At 39.2% G+C, this 13809-nt stretch overlaps 1 protein-coding gene across 11 annotated transcripts in view; it reads right to left on the bottom strand.

The window, feature by feature from the left end:
* The window catches only part of GRIP1 (glutamate receptor interacting protein 1), a 570734-nt gene that overhangs the window by 149732 nt on the left and 407193 nt on the right, over positions 1-13809 (bottom strand). For all 11 annotated transcript variants that reach the window (XM_040982180.1, XM_040982200.1, XM_040982132.1 and 8 more), the window contains exon 2: positions 5773-5853. In XM_040982180.1, coding sequence (XP_040838114.1) covers positions 5773-5853 — 81 coding nt within the window. The remainder of the gene's footprint in view (positions 1-5772; positions 5854-13809) is intronic.

Here is a 13809-nt window from a genome sequence, read left to right as displayed (position 1 = left end):
GATATACAAAAAGGTGAGACAGAGAGGGAGATCTTCCACCTGTTGATTCGCTCCAAGTGACCGCAATGGAAGAAACTGAGCTGATTCGAAGCAGGAGCCAGGAGCCAGGAGGCAGGAACCTCCTCCAGGCCTCCCCACATGGGTGCAGGGTTCTAAGGCTTTGGGCTGTCCTCGACTGCTTTCCCAGGCCAGAAGCAGGGAACTGGATGGGAAGCGGTGCTGCTAGGATTAGAACCAGTGCCTACATGGGATCCCGGTGTATTCAAGGTGAGGACTTTAGCTGCTAGGCTACTACACTGGGCCCAAGATACCTTCTCTTTTGAAGCCCTCTTCTGTAGCTTACATTAGAACTTATCCTTCTGCTGGTAAATTTTATTGCTAAACATTGTTTAATCTTTTTCTTCAAGTATCATAGGATGGCGAGGGTATTTTGTGCTCAAATAGAAACAAATGAGGCTAGGAGGAGATTTCTGCCCTGTGGAAGTTTCCAGCTTCTATTTGACCCACTAATGTTGGACAGCAGAGATCTTCCTCAGGAATGTCATATTCCATATTTCCTGAATGCAGAATACTGAAAGTCAGAACATGTGTGGGGATGCAACCTTTTTCAGAAGGGATATATACAGTCCATGAAGTCATGGACAAATTGCCTTGTGATTTCTGCCTAGCCACTCGTTTGATGTCTTGATTGAAATCTAATGATTGATAAGCCCCATGCTCTGCACTGGAGTTATAGTAATGAACAACAACAAAACCTACAGTACCCGTCTTCATGTAGCTTATACTTGATATAAATATGGAGAAGGAAAAAAAAAAGGAAATACTTATATCAACCAACTTGGCATAGTGATAAGTAACTAGGGGGAAGAAAGACAAGGAGAGGCAGAGCCTCAGACACACAATCATACAAATAATGTTGACAGTCTGAGCTGAGAAACTGATCTGTACAGAAGTGATGGAATTTCACTATTTTTTAAATATTCAGAAATTCTAACAATGGGAAACACCATTGCTTTGGATTTTCTTTATGCTGACAGTGAGGGATTTGGTAGCATACTTGGTAGTCCTCAGCCCCCAAGGTCTCCGCTTTGGCCAACATACCTATAAGGATGCCCTGTCAACTGGCCAGTAGCAACGGTGTTTGTCTGTTTATATCTCCCCACTGGTTAGATCTTCATTAACAGCTGAGTCTGACTTAACTACCTAGCAGCATCCATAACTCTCTTCTTTGTATGACATTTCATACTGGGTGGATTCCATGGAACTTGCTTTTCCATCACTGACATTCTTTTTTTTCTTTTTTCTTTTGGAGAGGCTCAAGGGTGGAACTTAACAGGGAAAGTAGAACAGGTCAGAAAACCAGAGTAGCTGCCCATCACACATCTGAACAGCAGTACAGCTGAAAAAAGTCCTAGTGCAAAAGTCACACCACATATCTGCTGTCATAATGAAAATTTAGACCAATGAAGCATCAAATTGTGCATCATAAAGACAAGGAAATGCTGAACAGAGAGTGAAGGACCTTCACATTTTCTGCCCTTTCCCCTTAATTCAAGGTTGCCAGCCTCTCCATGGCTGTCAAGGGTACACTATTATTTTTCAGAATGATTCTTCAGTAGAGGCTGATCAATCCTGAATGTACTTTAAGTAGATGGACTTCCATACTTTGCGTTACTGGATACTTTCAAACTCTTAGCTAAATATATAAATTTTGCTACTAACATCAACACATGAGGATCACATTGGTGATCTGGAAGGAAGAAAATCCTACAAGAAAACTGCATGACTTTATTCTGGATACAGATTTGATATACTTTTCCTGAATACACCAAAGTTTGGAAATTCAATAGCTGTGAGTTTTACACATTGTCCTACATTTTTCGCCTAGTCAGAATTTTTGGTCAAGACTAGCATAAGCAAAGAAAGATATCCAGTATGGGAAGAAAGATAAGTCAAGGAGTTAATATATTGACTCCAGGCTTTGAGGTTTAATGTTCTATTCTGTCTTTCCTCTTCAAAAACATTAGACAGCTATGATTAAATGCCTCATCTGTAAGAGGGTAAAGCTACATATTATCATTAAATCTGTCAAACCGGATATCCACTAATAACTTGAACAAACACTTCAAGGGGACAAACTACATTCCACTAGGTAAACTGCCAAACAAAGGAGACCGACCAAGGTCAATATATTTTTCTAAATGGGTATAAATATGTGGCAGGATCTATTAGTGCAAACTATCTTTTCACCTAGATTTCATCTTATGTTTAAAAATGGGCAGGAGTAAAATTGAACACAGAGCTCCTTAATATTTTAATTACATGAAGAATTAGGCAAATTACTATTATTTTTCTACTATCTTCATCATTAAAAAATTTACAGGAGCATATCAGAGTCTACATGTCTTTTTTAATTTTACATTTTGTTCTATGAGAGACATGATTAAAATGACAGGCTCCCAAATAACATTAATAATGCATTTCCCTTTCATCCAAACCAAATGCATTTTGTTCCTAAGATATGTTTAATCCAGTTCCTTTTTTTTTTTTTGGAAGAGAAAAGGAGTGGGGATGAAAGGATTTAAAGGTAGATCTGGCATTAATGAAAGACACATATTTGACATGATTATAAAATAATTGCTGAAGTAATTTCAAATTTAAATAGTGGTACTGAATTTAGAAATGAATGAAAAACAAATCATGCTTCTGCTATATTTAATACTCATAATGGATAAACTTGTTAAAAACCACTGCTTGTCAGGCTACAAAAATGCTGTTGGAGCTCATGGCAAGAATCTCACCTATGTATAGAGTTTAAACAGCACCAGATTTACATTTATAGAATTAATTTTTTAAAAATGATTTAAAATGTTACAAGATTTAAATAGAGAAGCTTTCCATTCCTCTTTTCCTCCCCTAGAGTCCTAACCAATTCATCAAAAAAAGTATTCACACAAATGTTCAATTTCATTCACTACTGTTGGATCCTTTTGGGTAGAGCTATGGGGAAATGTGGATGAGTGTCCTAGTGTTGGCTCACTCCCCACAGGAAGTAGTGTGCTTAATGGTCCAGGGGTTGGATCTGTCTGAGAAGGCTCCTTTGCCCTGAGAAGGTCAGGGGTTGGGAGGGTGGAAATTCGGCATTTTGGTGAGGATTCTGATTCTAGGGTGCCCATATCTCAGATCAGAATGTCTTGTTTGAGTTCCAGTTCTGTTCCTGCTTCTGGCTTCCCACACTGCAGATCCTGGGAAGCAGGGTTGATTGCTAAAGCAGCTAGGAGACCTGGAAAGGGCTCTGGGCTCCTGGCCTCAGCTTGACCCAGGCTTGGCTGTTGTGGCATTTGTGGAGTGAACCTGTGGACACCAGCTCCTCTGTCTCTTCCTCTCTTCCTATTTCTCAAATAAATACAATTTTACAAGAATGATCAAGGGGTGCTAAAGGAATAGAGCTGTCTACAAGCTTCCTTTTCTGTGGTGTGCTTTTCTGTGATTGCATCTTTCCTTACTACCAGTACAGAGCTAATATGATGGAGGTAAGATTGGGACATGGGCACAGGAGAAAGAGACCAAGGCTATAAAATTGCAATTAGCTCTTAAAATTCTATGTGTTCTACTTAGTTGAGCAAGGATTTCTCAGCTGAAACTCCAGTAAATAACTGGGGAGAGCACACCTTTCCAAGTCCTTCTCTGTGCATTGGCTGACTGTTTGTGAACTTCATCAGGACAAAGGTGGACATGGCAGCTGACCTGCCAAAACTGCTCAGTGGTGAATCAGATCTCTGTAAGTATGTCCTGTCCTAAGGTCTGGGGGAAACACTTCCTTCTTTTTTGTTAAAAAAAAGAATTGAGTACATTAAAGCAAGAGGAAACATCAGAACCTCAAAAAGTTACTGACATTTTGGGAAGCTGTTCCTAAGAAGCTCACTAATTTTCTCCTTATTACAGTAGCATGGTCTTTTGAACCCTCTGGCTGGTGTACCCTGTTTTCTTCGACTATTCTAAATAACTTAGAAGGCTTCAAAAAATCTCTGAACTCTCCATACCTTATACAAGATTTTTTTAAAAAAAGGAAGAAAACCCAAACGGTTTGTTGCTGGTTGGATTCTAGAGAAACAATGTATGCAATCTACAAAACCATTCATGAGTCCACGAGTCCAGTGGCTTAAATATGACACACAAAGAGAAAAATTCTGTGAGGAATCACTTGGATATCACAAACTAAGAATTAGGATGAACTGATTCTGTGACCCTAACAAGTTACATAAAAACACTACTTCATACCTTTCACAAACAGTCTAACCCTCAAAGATATGCTGCCATTTAGGATGTGACATTGCAGAGCCCACGAAAGGAAAGTACTGATAATAGTGTGTAGGTCTAAAATCACAGAAAGCAGCAAAAGTGGAGGGCATGATTTTGCCTCTTTTCAACGGAGAATATTGAGCATCAGCTGCTACAGAGAAGCCAAGAAAAGTTGGCAGACAACTGACACACTTCAACTTTCAACTTTGGGAACTTTCTTAATGTTGGAAAGGAGAAAGCAGAGAAATAATCCATAGTTGACAGCAGGTGTTTTTTCTGAATGTACCTGGCACTAAGAATGACCTTTTAGCGGATGGAAAAAAGAGGCCCTCACACTGAATGAGGCCATCTAACTACAGGATTTAAGTGAATTTAGCATCTTCAAGGCACCAAAATAAAGATGTTTAACATATTCAAATATCGTCTGTAAGCCATGTATTTTTCATAATGAATCTAAAACTTCAGGATAAGAATAAAAATAACCACACATAATTCTTATACAAATAAATAATCATGAAAAGGGCTGTTCAAAAGGGTTGCTCAAAAAATGAACTCATTTTGCTCTTTATTCAAATGAAAAATTCTCATGTTCACTGAAAGATTTGCCAAATCATTCAACTCAATATCAGAAACACTGTTTTATTTCTCCAGAATTGATAAAAAGTACTGTATTGTAAAATCCTATAGTCATGCTTTGTCTGCATAGGTTGCCTGTTTAAAATGTATAAACACACTATTTTTCTAAGAATGTATTAACACATTTAATCCATTTTAATGCATAATTGCTTCTATAAAGGACTTTTCCATGAGTTACCTGGCTCAGATAAAGTTTTGAATTTTTCATTCCCCTTTAATTTGAGAAGTTACATGCTTTTGTGTCATTCTTAAGATCAAAGCTTGCAAACATTAAAGTTTTAGGGCATAGGCATTTTAAAGTATTTCTTCTAAATGTTTTGCTGAAAAAGCATGGATACCATTTATTATATTAAGGATTCAATTCAGATTTTTCTAAGGAAGCAAAAGTCTCAGAAATTTATAAGAGTAGTTTATTGAAAGCAAACCCAAGTTCAAAGAGATGGGAAGAAATGTGTAAGTTTTATTCAGCATGCATGTTCTGCTACTGCAATTTTGAACTCTTCTGTTTTGCTAGGTATGTCTAAGCAAAGAAATAGATGCTGTGAAAGTCACCCTCTGAAAACAGAAGTGAGAACAAGTACACGGATAAGGGCTGATATAGATTCAAGTCTTATTACAAAAGATTTTACAATGATGGATTATGAGATGAATTTGCATATGCTGGCAAGATTTTCTCAAGTTTAGCTTTTGTGATTATTGTTTAAACAACTGGTGTAGAATGCAGTCCATGTTGTAGGAAATAACATGAATATTATTACCAAGTGGGAATTTCAGGTCACCAAACAATAGGATTCAAAAGTAAAACAGCTGAAAAATCCAATGGTCTGGTCTAACCTGGGATGCTCTGTCTCCTCACAGCCAACGCTCCATCAGGCGGCTTTGTCTGGCTGGCGGATTTAGTGTAGGGACTCTCATCTGCAAAGGTACAATGAAGGGTTTGGTTAATTTTCATCCAGTTTCCAGTGCAGTGAAGATCTTCAGCGGGTTGCAATCCTTCTGCCAGAGAGAGGTGATATGTACAGTAGAAAGAGTTGGGAGATCTGGGTTCTAACCTTGAGTTAGCTATGGACAAGTCTTTCAAAATGCTTTGAACATCAGCTTGATCTGCTCTGTGAAAGGAAGAAAATGCTCATCTACCCCTTAGGGTTGTTGGGATCAGAAGCTGGTATGCATGTGAAGACATTTATCAAATGGCTAAGAAGTAGGCAAATAAGTATTTTCTCGTCACCTACATTCTTTGATAAATGAATATCAGTGAATATATGTAATAGAAGGCCAATGACAGAAAAAGATGGTTTACTGGGTATTAAGAACAATCAGGTAAAGGAACAAAGGGAATAAAAACAAATTAGTATTTCACATAAGCAGATGACAGAGTATTAGTATTGCGGAATAAAGACAAGAGTTAGTAGCCTCTTCCAGGATGTGTGAAGTGCTCTCCAATGCTAAGCAGAGGAGTAACGATGTTCAGAAATAAGACCAGAAGGCGAGACTGAGAATAGGAAAGGAATGAAAGCTTGGCAAATGATGGATACTGCCATGAATTGATTTGGTCTCTTGCACAAAGAGGCAAAAATGACTCACAGAACCACAAAAAGAGCAACTGAAATGACAGAAGGTATGAAGCTGGGTGTAGCAGTGAGTCCTAGGGAAGAAGCTGAACAACCAATGATACTTGGTGCCCAGGTCACAGTGGTGACAACCCATCAAATCCTAGGTGATTTTTTTTTTTAACTTGGAAAAGGATTTAATTTGATGTGGAATACAAGAATAGTAATGTGAGATTCTAAGCATTAGGGTTAAAATATGAAACAATGCTTCTTCCAAGTTTGGATAGGGGGTGTTTGCCTGAAATAGAACAGATATATGAGTAAGAACCTTAGTGTCAAGAATAAGATGTATATGACCTGAATGAACATAACGTAAAACAGTTATCAGCATATTGCATCAAGTTGATGACTCAAATATTACTTCATGCTATATAAAAGGGTGTGTGATGTTGTCTTAACAGGAAATCATTAAAGCATCAAAACATCCACATTGTACCTGGCAAACTATTAAAGATAACAAGCATTCAATTCAGCAACAAGGCTTTATCATTTGAGCACATTAATTCTCCCAACTAAGTGGCTCGTGTTTCAAAATGGAGAAACCAATTTCTTCTCTAGGATACACTTCTTGTTGAAAGGATTTTTGATTCCTTCTTAAAGTCTACTAGGTCTTTACGAGCAATGACAAAAAGGAAAGATTAACACTGCTGTAAACTGAGACAAACTTTAAACGGAAATAACACCATCACGTTCACACAATTCTTTAAATTCTTCCAACCACAAAGAATAACCATCAACTTTCATTTACTAACACAATCAACATCAACCTTGTTTTTGAGTAGCTTACTCTGCCTTCTTGCACACACAATTTCAAATATAATCTAAAACCATGAAACAAAACAAGCATACCATGTAAAAGGACTCCACTCTCCATGCATTCACACGTCAGTGCTTAATATTTCTCAGAGTTAATTTAAGCATCAGGAAAAGCACATCATGTCTATCCTATGAAAAAATACTTACAATATGTTGAAAACTAAGCTTATTTGTATGATTTCTTCAAAGAGATATCTTTCATTATCCCAAACATTAAACTCATATATTTATAAGTACAGAGAACTGAGCCAGGTGATACAGATAGCAACAACCAGGTGTGGGGTAACATCTTGGGAATCTGTAAGTTTTCTACAGTTTTCCATTTGTTAAGAGTCCATCCAATTATAGTCTTGCACTGAAACTAGTGTTAGGTTTTCTTTTTTAAGATTTAATTTTTATTGAAAAGGAGATACACAGAGAAGGAAATAACATAGAGAAAGGTTTTCTATCTGCAGGTTCACTCCAACAAGTGGACACAAGGGCTGAAGCTGAGCTGATCTGAAGCCAGGAGTCAAAAATTTATTCCAGGTTTCCCTCTTGGATGGATGCAGGGTCCCAAGAATATGGGCCATCCTCAACTGCTTTTCCAGGCCACAAACAGGGAGCTTGATGGGAAGTGGAGCAGCCAGAAAAAGAATCCATGCCCATATGGGATCCTGGCACATGCACCATGAGGACTTTAGCCTCTAGGCTACTGCATGCACCTGTGCCCTGTGATGGGTTTTCTTAAAGGACAATAAAAATTCGCCCAAGAGACACTGGGATTATCTGTACTTAAGCTACATTTAAGGGTCCAATTCTTCAGATATTTTCCTAGTCTGCATTACAGGAATAGTTAGCCCTGGTAAAAAGGTTTCCTCATTTATATTTGAAAGCAGTTTCCTTGATTTAGAGCCAATGCAGTCTAGAGCTGCACATTCTTAAAAGGTTGAAACTGAATTATAGATGGCTACCTGGCCAGCATCTACATCGCAATATTCCCCATCACTAACCTCACTGCCAGTGAGTGTCCTTGCTGAGAAGGCAAAAGTTCCTGGTTAAAGAAAAGACTGAAGTTTAATATTATCTAAGAATAACCTGCCAAAGCCAATCAGAGTGAAAGCAAAAATTTATAATGGCAATGAGACAGGAGCTTGGCAACATTTATCATGGGAGTTAAGGTGATTACAGCAATAGACTGACAAGGCACTGTTTAACCTTTGGTTTCTAGGAAACTTTTTCTAAGACTCTTTATTTCAAACATATGAAAGGTATTATGGGACTAACATCCAGTACTATGGACACAAACTCCCTTGATATGAGTTACTCTAACTCTTGTTTCAAACTTTAAAAATAGAAATGAAGCCAAGATATTGCACGAATCAGTGATCAATAGCCCCTTAACAGGATCTTAAAGGGAAAAAAATATACAAAGTGCATTTTTAATCTTTCAACACAGTGTTGTGAAGAGCTCTTGAGGCTTCTACTGTGGCCTTCTCATGTCCCTAAATGGGGATTTGTAGATATAGCCTAGACTGTCATGCTTATCAGGGACAATTAAGACTATTCTTCGATTTTATAGTTTAGATTGGAGCCCAGAGATATAAATTCATGGAGTGACACAGTTAAATTTAATGTATACTTAATTTCTTATATTCTTATCTCCAAACTCTTTCCTGTTTATTTTATTGATTCTTGGATACACAAAGATTTCACAGGTCATTTGGTCCGTTTTTGCGGTAGCATACAAGTTAGTCAATGCACACACCATACAGGCCGATCAATGCCTATGGAGAAGCAATGTAACAAATCTTCATAGATAAAATCTTTCTGTGTTTCCACAAATATCATTTCATCCATGCTCTACATATTTGATTACAATCAAAGAACACTCAGAAATGGTACAAAAGGGCCCTGCACGGTAGCCTAGTGGCTGAAGTCCTCGCCTTGCACACCCTGGGATCTCACATGGGTGCCAGTTTGTGTCTTGGCTGCTCCATTTCCCTTCTAGCTCCATGCTTGTGGCCTGGGAAAGTGGTGGAGGAAGGCCCAAAACCTTGGGACCCTGTGCCTGTGTGGGATATCGGAAGGGGCTCCTGGCTTCAGATCAGCTCAGCTCTAGCCATTGTGGGCACTTGGGGAGTGAGCCAGTGGACACAAGATCTTTCTGTATCTCGTTCTCTTTGTGTATCTGTCTTTCTCTAAAAATAAATAAATCTTTACAAAAACAACTGGTATAAAATGTAAGTTATCTCAGTTCATTTACAAAATTATTTGTGAGAAAAAAAGAGAAAGAGAAAGAAAGTGAGGCCCCTGCCCCACCCTCCCTGATTCACTGCTCAAATGCCTACAGTGGCTGAGTCAGGGTCGGGCTGAGGCTCAGGATCTGGAAACTCAGTCCAGATCCCTCAACTGAGTGCCCAGAATCCAACTACTCCAAATACTCGACTGATCAGTACTGACTCTAGGATCTTCATTAGCTGGAAACTGCATCTGGGATTTGAAGCAGGAGTTGACTATAGGTAGTCCAAAGTAGGATGTGGGGATTTAAACCACTATGCCAAAATCAAGAAAAGTCATGAAAAAATGAGCCATTCTAAGCTTTCAGCTAAAATTCCTTGGTGGGGGCCATTATGTCTTATTCTTCATGTCCTTGGAACATTCTACCCAGCCCAGCTAAACGTTTTTGACAAAAGACTTAGTTATGTCTTTCTCTTTATATTAAAATGATGTAACACTATAACCACAGTACCTCACATATTTAAAGAAATGCAAATGCAAAGAAATGACCAAACATCTGATCCCCATCAATTCAAACTCATTCTTCCTTTATGATTAAAACAGTCCCATTTTTCTAGTGCCAAGCAGAAACTCAGCCCTCTGGTTTGATTTTGTGATAGAGGCTTGGGGTCCAACATAGGGTTTAGCTCTATTTAGCTTTATTGCCGTGGCATGCGAAGAGTATCAACTGGATAGCTGCTTGTAAATGATCATTGAAGATGAATTTATTTCATCTTTCCTATCCTATAAAGTGGTTCACACAGCTAAGTTTAAGTCAGAAAGGCACAGGAATCATCTGAGCTAAATGGTGGCAAGCAGAGGTAGCATGCTGCTCCAGTATAGTCTTACTCCTATTACAAAAGAAATTTTCCTATATCTATTTTTTTGTTATTGTTTTACATCTGTATGGCATTAATGCTTATATCTGACTCTGCAGGTTTCCTTACAGTTTTACAGTTCAGACACGGATACACTTCATATTCTTAAAGGGACCAGGTGTTTTGCTTTTGAACATTAAAAAAAACCATCATCCAAATAGAGCATAACTTCATTTTAAAAGAAATGCTTTGTGGTTTCTTAACAATGCTAGGAAGTCACACAGCATTTTAAGGATTACCTATAACAGCTAAAAAGAATGTCAATGTACATATCACATTACTGTAGGTCTCTATTTTTTTGTCAAAAGATTTATTTATTTGAAAGGCAGAATTTATAGAGAAGGAAAGAGAATGTCTTCCATTTGCTGGTTCACTCCAGAGCACCACAACAGATAGAGGTGAGTCCATCTGAAGCAAGAATCTAGGAGCTTCTTCCTGATCTACTGAATGTATAGGAGCCCAAGGACTTGGGCCATTCTCCACTGCTTTCCCAGGCCAGAAGCATGGAGCTGGGTCAGATATGGAGGAGCTGGGATTAGAACTGAAGCTCATATGGGATGCCAACGCAGCAGCCAGAGGATTAGTGTGCTGTGCCATACCAATGCACCCATATTTGGAGGTCTATCTTAAAATAACATCTTCTACATTATTGCTGATTTTTACAACTTTTGGCTTCTCAAAACATAGTGTATGACGGGCAGCATAAACATCCTCTGGGAACTCGCAGGAATATAAAATCTTGGGCCCCGCTGGACCTAGGAAATTAGTCTGCTGTCAATAAATTCTTCAGGTGATTTATATGCACATTCATGTTTGCAAAGCCCTGTTCCAATCAATAACAACAACAACATATGCACAGGTAGTGACAATACAGCTCTCTTAATGGCTCATCTGGATTAGACACTGACAGATGCAGGCATTTCAGCAAACACCAACAGAATCTCCAAGTCTCAAACATCCCTATTAGCAAACTATCAAGGAATCATTTCCTCTGAGGAAATGCACTTGAGACAGACACTTCAGGACAGCAGGTAAGCTGCCAGCTGGGATACTGCCTCCCACATCGCAATTTCTTGATTTACGTTCCAGCTTCCAGTTGATGCACTGGGAGGCAGCAGGTGAAGGCCCAACTGCTTAGGTCCCTGCCATACATGCGGGAGACGTGGGTGGAGTTACAGGTTCCCAGCTTCACCATGGCCTGCCCCCAGCACATACTTCCCTCTCTGTCTCTCTTGCTTATGCTTTCAAATAAATAAAAAAGAAAGAAATAAACAATTTTCAAAAGGGAACTGTTGCATTGTATGGTTTTTCAGTGGATTCCATTAAAAAAAAAAAACATTTCCACTCTCCTAAACTTGCTAACTTAAGGGGTAATCATACATACCTAAACTCAGATTAACTGGAGCAATTGATAGATTATAATTAGCCAATTTACTTTCTACTTATAATGAAGAGAAGAAATGATGTTGAGTCACTGCCACAAGCTAGTAAAGGGCTCATGAGTATTAGCAGTATATCCTGCCTTGTGACAGGGCCACGGAAAAGCATTTCCATATTACCACTTTTTCTAATGCTGTCCCCAGCAGCTGTAAAGTCTCTTCCATCTATACAATTCTCTTTGAAGCAGAAGGGTCTCCACTTCACACCCTGACATCTGACCTGCACTCAGGAAAAAGGGAGCACAGTGGCCCACAGCATTTGGTCAACCTTGTGGAAGTGGTTGTGGTAACTGCTGGTTGGTGTTGCCTGAAGGCCTTTTGGAAGAGTCCTATTTCTACCCAGGTTAATTTGTAAATCCACTCTGAAATTAATGAGCATGAAATTGCTTATTTTCTGCCCCTGGCATTGCTATTGCTAATGTGTCTGACTCACAAATGATGATTCTGCTGCTTCTTGTTCCCAGCAAGCACAGAGGCCAATCAGTCAGAGACCGGCCTCATCGCCAAAGAACCACCATTTCTTGAGAGCTTGACATGGATTCATTGCCACATTAGATCCTGACTTAAAATTTTATATCTTAAACTAAGCACAGCGTCCACATTTTCTGTGTGAAGAGAAAGCTATATCTTTAAATCTGTGGTTTATCTGTAGATTATGATGGCTGACACAGTTTCTTACACTATGAAATATTCACGGATTCAATATTCCTTAGTGCAAGAGTAACACTGAGTCGGTACTTAGTGTAGTGTTTAGGACACTGCTTGAGACGCCTCCGTTCCATACCAGTTGCCAAGGTTTGTGTCAGGCCTGCTTCTAAGCCAGCTTCCTGCTAAGGCACACCCTAGAAGGCAGTAGGTCATGTCTCAAATTCGGTTCCTCATCATCCATATGTAAGACCTAAGTTGAGTTCCAGGCTCTGACCCTTGTGGGCATTTGGGAAGTGAATCAGTGGATAGAAGATCTTTGGCAATCTATTACTCCTCTCAACACAATTCCCACTTTCTCCTCTCCCAAATAAAAAAGCTCCAATATTATTATTCAAGACTTTAAATTGTATAATTTACATGATTATATTTATTACTTTAAATCACATTTTTTTGTTCCTGTCCAGGAAGTTTGTATTCATTTATATTAATAAAACCTACTTTTAAAAGATACAGGTTTCTGTTATATCAGGGTTTTCCAACAGTTGCTTTACATGAAATTGCTACATAGACTTCTGGATTTAGAAATCTCCAGGGCCTGGCGCCGTGGCCTAGCAGCTAAAGTCCTCAGTTTGAACGCACCGGGATACCACATGGGCGTCGGTCCTAATCCTGGTAGCTCCACTTCACATCCAGCTCCCTGCTTGTGGCCTGGGAAAGCAGTCGAGTCCTTGGGACCCTGTACCCTGGTGGGAAACCTGGGAGAGGTTCCTGGCTCCTGGCTTCGGATCAGCATAGCATCGGCCGTTGCACTCACCTGGGCAGTAAATCATTGGATGGAGGATCTTCCTCTCTTTCTCTCCTCCTCTCTGTATATCTGACTTTCCATTAAAAATAAAATAAATCTTAAAAAAAGAAAGAAATCTCCAGTGTGACATTTGCTAGAATGAGGTCAAGACAGATGGAAAATAAGAGGATACGTGAAACGTTCAGGATGACTCCAGAGGAGCTTTAACTCTTGTGCAGTATGTGAATCAGCACCGATGCCTCTAGGAAAAACAACGATCCACGCAGACCGTGGGCTGGAGCCTCCCGTCTAGGTTTAATGATTGACAAAGTAGGTTTCAGAGCTCTCAGTTGATGCTCTGACAACCACTGGCACGAAATTTTATAACTTAATGCAGCTTTAAAGCCGCTATAGTGTCTTGGTGTAATTTTTCAGAT

This window comes from Ochotona curzoniae, unplaced genomic scaffold (genome assembly GCF_017591425.1).
Source record: "Ochotona curzoniae isolate NIBS_2020 unplaced genomic scaffold, NIBS_Ocur_1.0 contig_1014, whole genome shotgun sequence".
In the NCBI taxonomy this organism is placed as follows: domain Eukaryota; kingdom Metazoa; phylum Chordata; class Mammalia; order Lagomorpha; family Ochotonidae; genus Ochotona; species Ochotona curzoniae.
The sequence above is the reverse complement of the archived record's forward strand: the minus strand, read 5'-3'. Positions and strand labels throughout refer to the sequence as shown.